Here is a 15,494-nt window from a genome sequence, read left to right as displayed (position 1 = left end):
GTGAAAAAAAAACCCGGACCAGCAAAAGGCAGGGGGATGCCAGGCTGAAGGAAGAGGTAATTGCTGGTGACACAGAAATGTAGCTTTTCCTGAGCACGGTCTCTGTCTGACAACGTTCCACTCACCGAAGCAAACAAGCCAAAACGAGGTCTTTCTGTCTCTTGTCCGTGAGCCTTTTTGACTTGATATCTCATTGTCTCCGCTTTTCTTTTAATTGCTCAGCTGTGGTCCTATTAGTGTCATTGCTTGGCACAGCACAGGGCTTGTAGCTGAAATATTCTGGCTGTGTTATGTGGGGTGTCAGCCTGGATAAATACAGCGGTTCTTCCCATTCTCACTCATCTCTTTTCCCTCCTCTTCCCCAGCACCACGATGCTGCAAACAGCTGACAAAGTTAAAGCTGCCAGAGACTTCCCGGGCTCCTTGCTGACTCTTCTGTCCTGCGACGTCCCCTGGTGTGTCAGCTCCTGGCAGAAAGCTCGTTAGCTGGCTCCATAACGAGCCTGCGTTGGGGGAAGTCTCAACCTCGTTAGATTCTTGCCTGGACCACCAACACCCTCTGAGTGGCTAGTGTGCTGCAGTGGCCCGGAGCAGACAGGTAGCTTGCCTTTTTCTCTCTGCTCTTGGTGTCCTGGTGCTGCTGGGTTTGTAGGGTGAGGAAGGGAAGGCAGCGGGGTTCAGATGTCCTGCAGGGACTGGGCGATCCATTGCTAGGACAAGGGAGCAGGACGTGATGTGTGTGAGGCTTTCCCTGGGGGAAGCTCTTTTTGCTTTAAATAAAAAGCTTGCCTGAAACAAAAGATGAAGTTCTGAGGGTGCCCAAATTATTCAGCAAACCCCAAAGTCTTTATTGCCTGACCCAGAGCCCTAGCAGGCCTCTCTCCTCGTTTTCTTTGCTGGGAGTTAAGTGCACGGCCGCCAAGTGACGCCAGCGGGGGGGATGCCAGTTTTTGTCTGAGGCAACTGAGCCGTGACCTTCTGCCGAGGAGAAAATACCACTGGTCCCGGAGTTTGGGGGTAAAGGGGAGCTGCGTGCCTCTGAAATGAGTATCGCTGAGTACGTCGGGCTGAGCAAAATGCTCTTCCTTGGGGTTTGTTTCTTGGCAGTGCAACTGCTGCTCTGGGTTTGTGTTGTGTGTCTTGTAGGGGAAGGCAGGAGGCTCCTGGGGGGCTCCCATCGCAGCCCTTCGCTCCTGTTCCTAAGCCTTGTGTTCATAAACATCTGTGGCATTGCCAAGTCCATTGCTGCAGGCCTCTTCCCGTGTCTCCCAGGGGCTCCCCAGGGTGGTAGAGGCTTTGTGCTACCACCAAACATCTCCTTAGGCTTTGGTCAGGCTCCCTGGACCATCCGTGCCTGGCCAGCAGGTCTCTTCCACGCCTGGTCTGGTGTCTGCCCTGCTGTGTGTGCACAGCTCCGTGCCCTGCCTCACCAGTGCTCCTCGGTGTCCTGTACTACGAAGCCCTCTGCTTCACGGCTGTCCCATCCCCTGTGCCTCGTGTCCCTGATGAACTCTACCTCTTTCTCCTTCCTTCTCAGGCCGAGGTTGCTCAGGCTGCTCGTCTCACACGGAGAGCACCACAGGGAGGACGAGGGCTCAGCAGGTGACCGGACTTCGCCGCCAACTCTGCACCACAAGGTAGGAAATGGCTCTTGCCAAAAGCTGCACTGAAATGCTTTCCTGTGTCCTGGAAGAAGCACAGATGGTGCCAAGCTGAGGCTGCCAAAGAGCAAGTCCTGTTGTCCTCATCACCCGTGGTTCTGCTGTGACCTCTGTCACTCACTCCCCCTTTGCTTTGGAGAGCTTAGAGGAATGTGTGGTTGTGCCTCCCTGCTCTGTAGAGAGGTGGGGGCTCCAAATAGACACGTGCTGACCCAAAAGGCTCCCATTCTGTTGGGGGATGCAGCAGTACAGCCTCAGGGACCCCTTCTGCACATACAGCCTGGATGAGACAGGTCCTGAGGAGCAAGCAGGATGTGGTCCTGCCAGGAAAGATGCTTTGAAACGAGCAAACACGTGGGCAGGGTGAGGATTTGTGTTGTAGGGCAGATTTAATTCCTGGTATTTTATAGCCTGGGAGCCTGACTTGTACAGATGTGTTTTTACTATCCCCTCCCATCTTAATAGCTATTTTATAAATATTATTACGAAGAAGTCTTGGTGGTAATGCTAAAGTAAAGCTGGGCTTTGTTTTATCTGAATAGTGCTTGCTTCCAGCTTGGGATAAGGGCTGTAACACCACAGAAAGAAGCTGAGCTGGAACAAAAGGAAATCTATTCATTAACTTAAATCGTAGTAATTTTAGCATGACCCAAGAGGAGCCTGGTGAATCTAACCCTCTATTTTCCCACATCCATCCTAGCAAGTGCCTTTCTTTCTAGCTGAGGTTTGAGAGCTGACTCACTTCTAGACTGGAGTGAAATCTGGGGTGGATTTTTCTTCTATAAGATTAAAGCCGACGCTGTTACAACAATTGCAGTGGAAAGAGAAATGATTGTCATTGTCGATTTTGATGTGTAAAGGCTGAATTTAAGCTGTCCACTTACCAGTTGCCTAGTTATCAGATTTATTTTTGTTACGTTTAGTTACAGATCTCTGTAGTTGCTGCTGCCCGCCCTGGGTGGGAATCGATGCTTGATCCCTCCTAACCTTAGCGACTGTCTTTTAGGGACATGGCCTTGGGTTTTGTGGGGAAGATGAGAGGTCAAACCAGGTTTGCTGAGACTTGCAGGAGGAGAGGTGCAAGTGACTGTTTGGGGCAGGTAATGGTTGGGTAAGGAGTCCTGGCTCCTGACCTCTCATGGTGTAAGCAGCCTTTCTAAGAGACCCCGAACCTTTTCACCACCAAGGGTCAAAGGCAGAGCTCAACTTCCCTTGGCAGGTTTTTATTGCAGGGTTGTAGGTTGTTTTTTCCCTAATTTGCAGAAGCAGCCACAGATTTAAGAGGTGAGTGGAACATCTTGGAAGGAGAGAAGGGGGATCTCTGGGGGCAGAGGGATGCAGGATGTCACAGGTCCCTCTGCTTTTTGCCTGCTTTCTTTATCTCAGTCTCCCAGTCTGTAAAATGGGGGTAAGGAGGTTGATTACTTATGTAAGAGCTACTGGCATGCGATATTTTGCGAAGGCTCTGAAAAACCTTCTGGATGGCGAAGCACAATGGGAGCACAGACAGCCTCATCACTCAGACAGCAAACTCCTACGTGTGAAAACGTGAGCCGGGAGTTTGACGTATCTGCTACCCAAATGCTAGCAGGTGATGAGCAGATGGGGCCGCCGGGCGCTTGTCTGAGGTCTGTCTGAGCAGAAGGCGGAGGGGGAGTGGGGATCCGAGCGCCGGGGATGGTTTTTTTTTTTTCTTTTTGTGTGTTGTCGATAGCTGACACGTGGTTCTCACCAAACGTGTAAAAATAGAAGCCGTTGGCTTCCGTGGGGCCGTGGCACGGCGCTGCGTTATCTGGGCGTTTAGATGTCATGCTCTCCCGGTTATTTATAGGCAGCAGGCAAAGCCTGGGAGAAGGACGGGAGCTGCAAAACGTGGGAGGCCTTTCTCCTGGTGGTTTTGGGCCACGGCGGTGCCTGTTGGGCTGCGAGGAGCAGGGCAGGGCAGCTCTCCCCTCTCACTCTGCTCTCCAAACGAGCAGAGGGAGAGCCTCTTCCCCAGGGCTTCTCCTGATGCTATCTCCATCAATTCTGCAGGGACCAGCGTTGGGAGGGGGGAAATCAGACTTCGGAGGGGCTCACTGTTACGGTTTGGGTTTAGGGAGTGGGATTCTGCTTTTCTCTGGGCAAGCTGGTGGAGCAGCACGTGTAGCAGAAGGTTGTGTCTTGCTGCACAGATAGGTTAGTGTGTACCAGAAGGTTATGTCTTGCTGCAGTTGGAGTCCTTTATCTGATGGCTTCTCTCTGTGCCCTGCATGGTTCCAGTCTTCTTTCACTGTGCAACCTCCCGTGCATTTATTCTTGAAATCCCAGCACCGTCCTTGTGATGTTAGGGAACTGGGTATCGAGAGGAATGGCTTTGAAACTCACAACCCCCAAAATGAGGTCGCCACCACAGTTTCTTCTATTTTCCTGAGGCCTCAGAGCTGTGCATGTGCCTGAGCTTTTGCTCCTCTGCCCCAGAGCATCCTCAGGAGGAGCTGGCGGCACGCAAAGAGCCAAAACACGTGGGCTGTGCTCACAAATCCAGCCTTGAGCTTGCGGGGAATCAAACGGTGAAATATGGGTGGCTGGGGGGATTGTCCCCTCCAGACTGCCCTGGGGGCATCGACACCCTCCCTTTCCAGCCTCAAGGCAGCATTTAGTGGCAGTTGTGAGCTGGGGGGAAATAGATGCCTGCTGGTAACGTGCCAGAGGGGCCAGCACACCTGGTGGTGGCTGGAGGAGGAGGCGAGTGATTACAGCCAAAGAGGTCGTAGAGCGCCGTAATCCCGAGCAGCAACATTATGATTCATCATTCCTGATGTAATGTCATCTGTTTAATAAAGCTGTAATTCACCCCGTGCTCGCTTTTAATGGGGCTATTTAAGTAATGGCGTTGGGTTTTCTCCTTCCCAACCTCCCCCCACACCCATACTAAGTAGGGCTTGGACGGAGCACTTGAAAAGAGCTATTGGAGTTGAAGACTTTTTTTTTTTATATTTACAATATCTTTCAGGTCGCAGCTGAATGGGGCATTATTTATGTCAAATCGCTACTTTCCCTGAAATATGGGGAGAAGGAAAGCCAACAGCTGGATATGGTAATGAGTAAATAAACCATGTGTCTCTTTAATGATAGGGACATGAATTTGTGCCGCATGGGGAAATGGCCGCTGATAAGATGTCTGGCTGGAGCTGACCACAGAGCAAGGGCACCCCAAAATTTATGTCACCCTTGGCAGCTTGCTGGGAAGAACGATGCTCGGATGTTGCAGGGGTGGAACGGGGCTGGGTTCAGGGCTGGCTTCGCCGTCTGCTCCCTGCGGGGTGTGGGCCACGTGCAGACACAGCAGCACTTGCTACCTCTGGCTTGGGGGTACAGGGGGATACTTCCCGTGAAAACTGGGATCCCGAAGCTGTGGTTTCTGTGGCTGTGGTTCTCAAACTCAAGGCCGGAGGAGGGTTGCTTAAAAGCAGAATCCAAAGGGGTCGTTTTGGAAAGAGGAGGTGGCAATGGGAGTTCTCGTGGCTCAGGATCCCTCTGGCTGCGTGCTGGACAGACAGATCCTGTGTCAGAGCAGATCCACCATGGGGTGAACGTAGAGACACAGCCACGTGGGCCTGTTTCTCTTGAAGCCCCTTATGCCTGGCTCTCAAAGAAATTGGATTTGCCAGTGTGGATGGATAGCTTCAGATGTACTCCTCTCTTCTTGACGGTGGCCACGAGCAGATGCTTTGGGAGTGAGAAGGACCAACCCCTCCCCACCTGGCTTTTAGCAGCTCTTGATGGAGGGACTTCCCGAAATAAAGGAGTCTCTTAATGTCAAAACCAGACTTGGCTTCCTGCACGAGAATCATTTAACCTTTGGAAATTCATTTGTATGTATTCACCGTGCAGTTGGTTTATTGGAAAGCAACAAGCCATCCCTGTCCTCTGCTATAGTCCTTCCGAAAGAGAACCAGGTCTGAAACTTGTTACAGGTTTTTCTAATGTGCTTTGAGAGTTAAAGCTGTTAAAATTTGCACCGTGGCACCCACAGGCTGCGTGGCTGGGAGGCACACACAAAGGCCAAACGTGCTTTGTTGAAATCCCGCTGTTTTGTCCAATCTCTTATTTTTTGCCCATTTGAGCGAGCGAGGTCATTGGTTTTTAAAAAGTCACAAAACAAAAATAACCCAAACCCCTCACGGTTCTCGTGGCTAGCTGCACTTTGTGTTTCTCCCCAGGCTTTGGACATAAACAACAGGGAGTTCCCAGCTCTCTCTCCTCTTATCGCACCACGAGTAAGAAAGGAAACTATTAAGGAAACTTGGAGAGGGGAAAAAAAAAAAAAAAGGAACCCTAAAATACCCCGTGCTTAAAGCAGTTTCTACTTGTGTCCCATCCGGAGGCCATGAATCACGGTGGGATTAGGAGGCGGCCAGGAAAGGCGAGGGGAGGAAGGGGGGTCCTGTCCCGGGAGCACGGTGGCACGTTTAGGGTTGGACGTCCCGTGCAGCTCCCGTGGGGGCTGCATCCTGTTTGCAGCGTGGGATCTGGTGCTGCGGGGCCCTGAAAGGAAGGTCGGGGGCGTGCGAGGACACTTGGCCTCTCAGGGAGGCTGTGGAGGTGAGAGGATGCCTGGAGGAAGGGCACGGGGTGCGCTGCGCCTGGGGACGGCGCGGCTGGGGCAGGGCCTGGCTCTGCCCTTCCCTTCCCTTCCTTCCTCCTGCCGGTCCTCACCTGCAGGATGAGGATCGTGGCTCTCATTCCCTTTTAGAGGACTTCAGGACTGAGGCACTCGATCGCTGAGCCCTTGGTAGGGGCTGACTGTTGGCACTTTCCCTGGGGACATCCAGGACGCCTGCACCGATGCCAGATGCCACCCAACTCCACCTGCGGTCTTGGTTTAGGCTGGCCTTCCTCCCTCCAAGCCTATATAAGCATGAATGCCTTTTGTGCGGTGAGGGGAAATCATTTCTGCCTTTTTATGTCTTCACCATCACCCGAGGAGCCCTCGCAGCAAGCTACCCGCCTTGTGCTCCCGTGGCTTCGAGCGCGTTCCAGGTGGGAACTGGAAGCGGAACGGCTCCCCTAAACCAAACACCAAAAATCACATCTCGTGAAATCTGTGGGTAAATCATAACGTCGTCCGCCAGGTCAGCGGAGAAGGATAAACCTGCCACTTACAGCTGTTCGAGGCAATAAAAAGGGCCCAGAAAGACGAGCCCCGTGTTGCCAGGCAGGCCCAGGAGCGCGGCATCACTGTGTGCCGGGGGCTCCCCACCTTCCCGGGAGGCTGGAAGGGGTTAAGGCTGGAGCCGAGCGCTCGGCTTGTTCTGTATTATGTCCAGGTGGCATGACGTGTGAACAGACGAAAGATAAAAATCGCAGCGGATAAAATCACAGAGGAAATGGCTCTGTCTGAGCCCGGATCACGACGCCTTGCGCTGACCCCGCAACCTGAGCTCCATCAGTCAAGTTGTCCTTCCCTTGACTTCTCACCCCCTGCTCTGCTGCTGCCGCTGCTCCATAAAGAAGGAGGCTGGCGGGAGGAGGGGAGACGCGGCTCAGCCTGATGACTAAGAGGGGCTGAGGACACGGGTCAAGTTCTTTCTGCCGGAGCCTGGAAGAGAAAGCTGTGAGCGCTCTACCAGACCCCGATATAAAACCATCTTCCCCCAAAAAAAGGAGCAATGAGAAACTGGGAGGCGAGCAGCCGTCCTGCCTGGGCTGGAGGTGGTGGAGCAGAGCCAGGCTGCTGGCACAGAGCAGCAGCAAGGTTTTGGAGCCGTAAGGTGCACGGCTCATCTCTTTGCTGCTCTCCCTTTCAGTCCATCCCAGCCTGGAGGTGAGGGCCGGCCACCCACCCTCATGCAAGGGCATCCCTGTGCCCTCCATGCACGAGAAACCAAAGCCCTCGAAGACGTCCTCAGCTCTTCCCTGTGGGCATCTCAGGGGGGAATGAAAATCCTCATTCTCCTTGTTTATCCAGGACAGGTGGCACCGGTGACAGGAACGAAGCGTGCCACCGCAGCTGGAGGAAGAGGCGCGCTCGGAGCTGGATCGCGCCGCGCTCAGAGCAGCGATGTTTGCTGCAAGGGCTGGAGGACGCTGGAATTTGCTCCCTCTGCCTGATCCAAAAGAGCCTCTGATGCTGGGGAAGGCCTTCTGGGCTCGCTGCAGAAGACATCTGTTTTACGGGGTTTGTAGGACTGGGCTCAGCTCAGCCTTCCCAGAACTGGGAAGGGCTGGGGAGAGGTTCCCAGCGGTAGCTGGCCGAGTTCCCCCGCTGTAATTATCTCCTGCAGTCCTGGGATTCGAGAGCGTTACCAATGACACTCAGCTAGGGCAGTACGAAGGGGAAGGGAATTTTTAGGTGGTTGGGCTCTAAGTCGCCCCACGCATTTAAAACATTATGAAAGATGGGATTTGCCCTCTAGATCCCTGTATATTTTAGTCTAGCTTAACTCAGCCTGGTTTGATTAAAATTGACCTGGGGCTCATGGTGGAAGAGAAAGGCTTATGGTGCCCTTTCCCTCCTGGAGAATTACTCCCCTGAGACCTGAGGGCAGTTGACCATCTCCTGCTTTATCACTGCTTGCTTGGAAGGCCATGCAGTGGCAACGACAGGTGAGCACCTTCAGACTCAGGTACAAGACTCAGGTACCTGGTACAAGGAGGATCCATGCGTCCTTTAAAAACTGATTTAGAGCTTAATGAATTTCAGGGAGGGTGCCTCTCCTTGCTGTAAGGAAGGGCAGGGTGTGGGGAAGGGGTGCAGGAGTGTGTGTTGGTTAGAAAACGAGCTGCTGTGTCGTTCAACAGCACTAGTAGCAAGAGCAAGTGGGCTCCGAAAACTCAAGTGGTGGTTGAGAAGACTGGAGACCAGCTCCACGTCCTGACCCCGAGGGAGCAGTAACCTGACCTAACTTTTGGAGCACGATGCTGGTCTGTGCACTGCTCTGTGCGGATCGGGCAGCTGCATTTTGGGCTCCTGGCAGGCTCTGTAGATCATCTCACGCTCAGCGAGCAGATGGGGAAGCCTGTCTGCACGTGTGTCTGCTCCTGGAGAGGCTGGAGAGCATCACCACTTCTCCTCCCCGGGGAAGGCAGCTCCGTGGCACGACCTCCCACCTGGGGAAATGAGATCAGCAAATGACTCCTAAGTAGCGTGTCCATCACTGTCAAATTGACCATGGATGTCAAGCGTGAATCGGCTGTCCCCGCAGCGCGGCCGGAGCCAGCCCCTTAGCTGGCTGAGTCAAGCTGTGCTGACTCCCCGTGATAGCATTTTAATGTGAGGGATGACAGGGGCCTCCCAGTTAATGCGCGCGGAGAGGTGACAGTTTTGAATGTCAGCCAAAGTGGAAGGCCTGCCTGGAATTTTGCAGGGAGGGAAGAGGACGGGCATGAAATCAGCACAGGCGAACGCCGCTGCCGGCATCCTGGTGGTGCTGATGCCTTGTGCTCCCGAGAGCAGCCACCCGAGAGGTTTCCTCCACCCCAATCTCGAAGGATGACCCACCACGTCGCACCCAGCTCTTCCCAGGAGTTTCTTCAAGGTCTGCAAGGAAGGACTCCAGCCTGGAGCTCGCCGCTGCCCTCCTTGGAGGACGCCTGGGAGGTGGAAATGCTGATAGAAACCCCGTGCTGCTCTGGGCCACGCGGACGATAGGAGGTGGAGATAAGGTGGGAGCTGGGCTGGTGCCTGCCTGCCCTTATTGAGAGTGATCATTTGGGGGTATGGAGATGAGGCCTGGCCCTCGGGAGCTTGGCTGGCTGCCTGAACAGCCCCAAGGAAGGCACTCCTGGTGATTAAAATGTGATGGTGAAGAGCATCTGAGCAATTCCTACACAGCTTGGTTGTGAGAGGGAGCAGAAGTCCCCTGATACTCGTCATGTAGATAAGAAAATAGCCAGTCCAGACCAGACCAGCCCTAAAGAGCAAGTAGTCCTGTCCCCCTCCTCATGCCAGGCAGCTCGCCTTGCCGTGCCTCAGTTTCCCTCCCCTTGATGGAAGAAAAATCATCATTTCTTCACGGAGAAACGTTGGGAGAGAATAAATGGCTCCGGGGCTACAAGGTGCCCGAAGCCTGCAGGTGGGAGGCAGTCCTGAAAGGAGCCGAAAGCGGTGACAAGATACTGCACGCGGCCAGGAGCGAGGCTGGATTTATTAAAGGAAAAATGAGGGAGACGTCTGTGGTCAGCTTGATAAATCGTCTCCCCCTCGAAGCTGTATTTCTGTGTTATTGTTCGCCTGCAATGGGATCTTGACAAACTCTCCTCGGGCTCAGGGGCTAATTGCTGAGTTCACCAAGTTGCAGCTCTTCCGTGCTGGCGTCTGAGCTGGGGCTGGAACCAGGAACCAGGAGCGGGACTTTTTGGAAACACAGGACAGGACGGCACCAAAGGCTGGGCTGAGACAGCATCAGCACCCCAGGCAGCAAATTCTGGCTGTCCTTATTTCAAGGGATTCACCTCTAGCTCCTGCAGGGGACGAGGAGATGATGGAGGCTTTGCCCACCTCGTGCTTGAACACAGTCCCAACTGGCTTTTGTCACTGGATATTGAGAGCTGCAGGACAGCCACAAAACACTGCAGATTTTGTCTCAAAACAGCCCCAAATTCCTCACAGGTGTGTTGAATTTCCATTCTATGTTAAAAAAAAAAAAAAAAAAAGCAGTCCAAAGTAAACCCCAAAACCAGCTGTGCACCACCCAGCTCTCAGCACCCTGGTTTAGGTTGGTGTTGGCTGTTTCTCTGACCAGGGGATGTCAGGCTGGTTCGAGGTGGATGCAGAAATAAAATGGTATCGGTGCTGAGTGGGAAAAGCCTGCTTCAAATAAGGGCACGCATACATCTAAAGTGGATTTCAAATTTCCCTTTTCAATAATGCTGCCTTAGATGACTGGGCTTTGAAGTGGAGAAATGCTGGGCGTTGTTCAGCTCTTTCTTGTTTTTCCTTGGCAGCGCTTTGACCTCTGGGTCTCTCCTGGCTTTGACCTTCGCTCTTTTCCAGCGAGACAGCCTTGGAGGAATGCTGCAGTTTGCAGGCTCTTAATCCCGATACGTCAGCCGCCAGGCTTGCATATCCTGAATTACTGACCCGTGTTGTCCAAGCCCCTGCTCGTCTGCGCTGCTCTTGGCTTCGTGCCTCTGTCTCCGGTAGTGCCGCAGGACCCCGGTAAGCTTGGGGTTTGGTCTCCTGTGGACCCAGCACCCAGGCAGCTTTCTTTGCTGGTCCAATCTCACCTGGTGGTGGCACGGAAAGGAGCACAGGGATGCTCTGACCCACGTGAAGCCCATTAAGGTCCACCAAGAAGGTGCCTCCCATCAGCTCGTGGCTTTTGCTAGAGGGCGTCTTGCCAGCAGTCCCCACCGCCACACAGAGCCCCAGTTTTCCTTCCCACCAGCTCATTTTGCACCCAATTCGGAGTCAGCGTGAGCTCCCAAAGTACGTGGGAGAAGACCTACATAGGCTGAGCTCCCGCTTGCTGCCTCCTCCACCAAAACCTGGGACCCGAGAGCGTTTGTTCCCCTCGGGCTGGGGCCAAGAGCTAACGCAGGGGAGAGATGTGTGCGGTCGTTTATCCTCCTCGTCGACAGATGGGATCCGACAGCTTCTTCCCTTATGCAGTCACAGACTCCACAGCTTGCATCTTTTCCCCTTTTCTGCCAGGAATAACTTTGGGGGAGGGAGGGCTTTAAAAAACGTTTCATTAATGCTTCTGGAAGTGTTTGGTGTGTGAAATACAAGAGCTATTTACAGTAACTTCTTCAGTGAACCCTGCAAAACAGGAATAATTTTGCAGCGTGCAAATTCCGCAGCCTTTTACTGTTTGGCTTTTATTTATTTTTTTGATGGCTTCTATGTTTTAAAGTTACGGCCTCGGGCTTTAGAAACCCGGTGTCTTTTTGGGCCAGGTGAATTATGAATCAGCCTTGAACTCCCTTCGGAGCCCTGAGTATTAATGTGTCCGTGCTGCGGGGGGTTAGGGACTTAACCGGCGGGTTCAGCAGGGAGCAGAGAGGGGACTCGAGGTCTCCAAGCGTTTAAAGCAGGCCACTATATTCTTGCCCTGCTAGACAGATGGGAGACAGTGAGGCCCGTGGACCTTGGAGAAATTAATGGGGCCCTCTGCAAAAACATCCCCTGCTCGGGGATGAAATGCTGTGGGGCTGCTCTTCTTTGTCCCTCGTCCTTAAAGCTGTCACCTCCTGCCCTCATCCCAATTTTCTGTGCTCCTTAACTTATTGAGTCACCTGCAGATCCAGAGCTTCTGGAAAAATAGATTTGCTGATGTCGTAGCCCTTCTTCTCCCCAGTATCCCGAGACTTCTTCCTCCTGCCTCCCCAGGCAGCCCTGCTGGCTTCGGGGTAGGATTTGCAGTTTGTTGGTTTGTTGCCCTACAGTTGAGCATGGCTCCTTGGCGAGTGTGAATCTTACAGATTTGTCCAGCTTCAAAAGAAAAACCAGTATTGAAGGATTGAAAGCCAAAAGGAAAGCCAGCATTTCATTGTGGCTAATTAACAGATATTTGATAGGAGACCAGCACTGATATCTTTGCTGATATTTAGCAATAAGTGCTGTCGCTGAAATGCCTCCTTTGAAATATAATTTTAATTGAATTTGAAGCAGGACGAATTTCGAGGTGCAGAAAGCTGAACTGCTTGGCTCCGAGAAATATTGCGGGTAGACATTTTGCTTTTGCAGAATTAAAACACTTCAGTGTGAGGAGCCTTCAGTCTGAAGGAGTCAGGAGCGATTTGAGAGGCATTTTGATGTTACCAAATTTGCATTTCTCCCTGGTTAGACACGCAGCCGGTGTGTGTGTGTGGCACTGGAACACTTTTACCTGCTTCCACAGCAGATGAGTAGGTCACACAGTCCTTTGATGAAAAGCCTGAGAATTTAAATAGACAAACTGGCAAGTTGTTTCATCTCTGGGTACTTTTGCCTGCCAGTGAAAGAATAATTTCTCACTTGCCCAGCTCGGTCTTTGACCAAGCCAAGAACTGAAGCTGGGTCTTCCGAGTCCTTGTCCGGTGTCCCATGACAAGATCCCTGTCTTTCCTCTTTGTTTGTGCTTTGTGATTAATCGCCCGAGTCTGCTGATATTATTTCTGTTCTGCTCCCTGACTGTATGAGTTGAAATTTTATAAACAGGCCATAGCAAATGCATGTGACATACAAAAATATGGGTATTCATCAAAGTAGCACAGCTGCTCCTGAAACAATGGTGCTAAGGAAGCCCATTCATACTAATTACAGTGCCACAAAGAATTGTGTTGCTAAATTTGCTGGCAGGTCCAAAAGATGTTTTGGCTTGACCTGAAACAGTCTCTTTTGGGGAAGAAAATTTTGGCGAGTTGAAACGTTTTCGTTTAACTCTGGAAGAAACATTTTGTTTTAAATCCCAAGCATTTGCTTTAAATAGAAATTAGAAGGTGGGCACTTTTGTTTTTTAAGTTGGAGTGGAACTTCTCCTTTTTTAGGAAAAAAAGCCCTTCACCACTGTTTGCTGAAATGGAATAAGTAGGTGACCTGTTTTAATGGGGCTGGGATGGTATTTTTGGCTTCTCCCAGATCTCAGCTCTTCAGCTGCTGAAGGCTCGCCTGATCCTCCTGCAGTCGCTCAGGACAAACACCCAGCAGGGAGGCTGGAGCTCGGAGGCTGCTCACCCTCTCGCTGCTCTGCTTTGCTTCCAGCCCCAAATGCTGAGCAGGTAACCCTGGTGCTGTGGGGAGGGCAGGGGAAATTCCTCTCCTACACGATGCCCCAAGGAAACTGGACGTAATTACCCTCCACTTAGCATTTCCACACGCAACTCTGGTGGCACTCCAAGCAGACACTAATATTTTCCGTTCTGAAAATTAATGATTTTACTAAACAGGGACGTTCTGTTTAGAAAATCTGGAAATGCGTAATTGAGGTATCCAGCCCATTCCCCTTTTTGCCTTGTAATTATTGTTTGTTCATTATCACCCCGACTGACTTCTGCCACCCACTCGAGTTTGACTTTGCCCCACAAATCTGTCAAAATAGAGACACACATCCACCTTGCAAATTGCTAGTACGACAGAGGGAACAAACTTCCGTTTTCTCTCAGATGAATCAATTTTCAACATAATTTCACAATCGTGCAGTAGGTAGAATGATTTACTGCTGAACAATCTCTGCCTTCCTTTCTCTTCCACTGCCTTACCTGCTCAGACCTCCAAGCCCCTGCCTGTGTCGCAGGTACCTAAAACAACCCCAAAGAACTGCTGCAATCCCTAACACCCAACATCACACCAGTGAAGACCGTTCCCAAAGCTGTCTGGGAGCTGGGGCAGTAAAAGCAGCATCATTACGTAGCTGAACGTAGGTGGCAAAGCGAAATGCTTCCAGCCCTCAGCAACTTTGCTGACTTCACCAGGAGCTCTTTTGGTTTTGTGGTGTGGGGCTGATGGTTGTCCACATTGGGTTGGTGGGAAAGCCACGTTTCGTGTTGTTTCAGTCTCTGACTTTATCAAACAGCCACTCTGATGACATATGGAAATTGATGTTATATTTAGGCATGTTCCTGTATGTCCATGCAGACAGTTACAAACCTATTTTTAACTGTAATTCTTGTACTAATCCTCCTAAAACTCACCAAGGGGCACTAACTCTTCTCCAGCACCGGCGGAAGACTCGGTGTGGGCTTTGGGGGGATATTTCTGGCTGGGAAGACGTTTGCTGCAATAACCCTTTCCGTTCTCTCCGTTTCCATCTCCAGCTCCTCTGCCCTTCTTGCCAGCACCCTGCTGCTTCCTTTGGCTGGCGGTACCCACAACCTTGCCTTAGCGAGTCCCAGCACTTGGCAAGTGCCTCGAGCTGCTCGTGGTGCTGGCAAGCGCCAGCAGATGTGTTGCAGATCGGTTCCAGCGCACATCTGTGTGGGGCTGTTCCTGTCACTACATGTCCCATGTCAAAAGCTGGGCTGCTGCTGCTTGTGCATGCCCTGCATGATGTTCCAGGGGTTTGCTTCCAGTTCTTGGGCTGCACGCGCCCGCCTGCTCCACGGGGGTCTCCTGAGCCCTGCAGCTAACCAGCAGCACCTCTTCTCTGCTTCTTGCAAGCACGGAGAAGCTGTAAAGACGGGGCTGACATGGATAGGGCATCCAGGTTGCCAGTGGAGATGCAAAAGCGCCGCTGAAAGCTCCGGGATTGATTTCTCCAGGAGCTTTTTGCAGAGAGGCCAGAGGTTGTGTGCCAAGATCTCCCGGGTTGGCTCCTGGCCGGGGTGTGAGTGTAGGTCTATGTTCGTGCAACTCTTTTTCGAGCCCCCTGGGGTATTTTGCATGCTGCTGGGTGTCAGCAGGAGGATCCGTACCAGGCTTCAGGCACAGCTTCCCCAGAGGGGCAATGTGTTCCTGTACCATAATGTGTGTCTCAGCTTGATCCTGCTGGAGCACGCAGCCCTGTTTAGCAAGTCTTTCTGCTGGGATGCCAACTCTGCTCAGGTTCAGACAGTGCAGTTGCAGGACCCCAATTTCTGGCACTTCAATTGCTTATTTTTCCTTCTTTGGCTTATTCTGCCACCCCACATCAACCCCAGGCCTCCTGTGGGAGCTGCTCTACCTGTGCTGTTCCCCTGTAGGTTGCTCGAAGCCAGCTCTGCCCCGCTGACCATGCTGAATCCGAGCTCTGGGGCACACAGCCCCACATCCATCGGCCACGGAGGGGAGCACACAACCCCAGAGCAGGCGAATTTCTCTGCAAGCAAGGAGCAAGATCCCTCCCTGCCCTAGGTGAGTGCACTTCCCTGCTGACACACACACTCCGAGACGTGCGTGCCTCCTCCTGCGGCTGGGCTGTGGGCAGCTCTGCTGGCCAGCATGCGAGG

The 15,494-nt window shown here is 52.4% G+C and overlaps 1 protein-coding gene across 3 annotated transcripts in view; it reads left to right on the top strand.

The window, feature by feature from the left end:
• LOC140003151 (uncharacterized) overlaps positions 1 to 15,494 on the top strand; it is a 66,660-nt gene that overhangs the window by 25,173 nt on the left and 25,993 nt on the right. For all 3 annotated transcript variants that reach the window (XM_072042137.1, XM_072042136.1, XM_072042135.1), the window contains one exon: positions 1,538 to 1,637. In XM_072042137.1, coding sequence (XP_071898238.1) covers positions 1,538 to 1,637 — 100 coding nt within the window. The remainder of the gene's footprint in view (positions 1 to 1,537; positions 1,638 to 15,494) is intronic.

Source organism: Anas platyrhynchos, chromosome 8 (genome assembly GCF_047663525.1).
Source record: "Anas platyrhynchos isolate ZD024472 breed Pekin duck chromosome 8, IASCAAS_PekinDuck_T2T, whole genome shotgun sequence".
NCBI classification, from domain to species: domain Eukaryota; kingdom Metazoa; phylum Chordata; class Aves; order Anseriformes; family Anatidae; genus Anas; species Anas platyrhynchos.
Note: the sequence above shows the minus strand (reverse complement) of the source record. Positions and strands in the feature narration are given on the sequence as shown.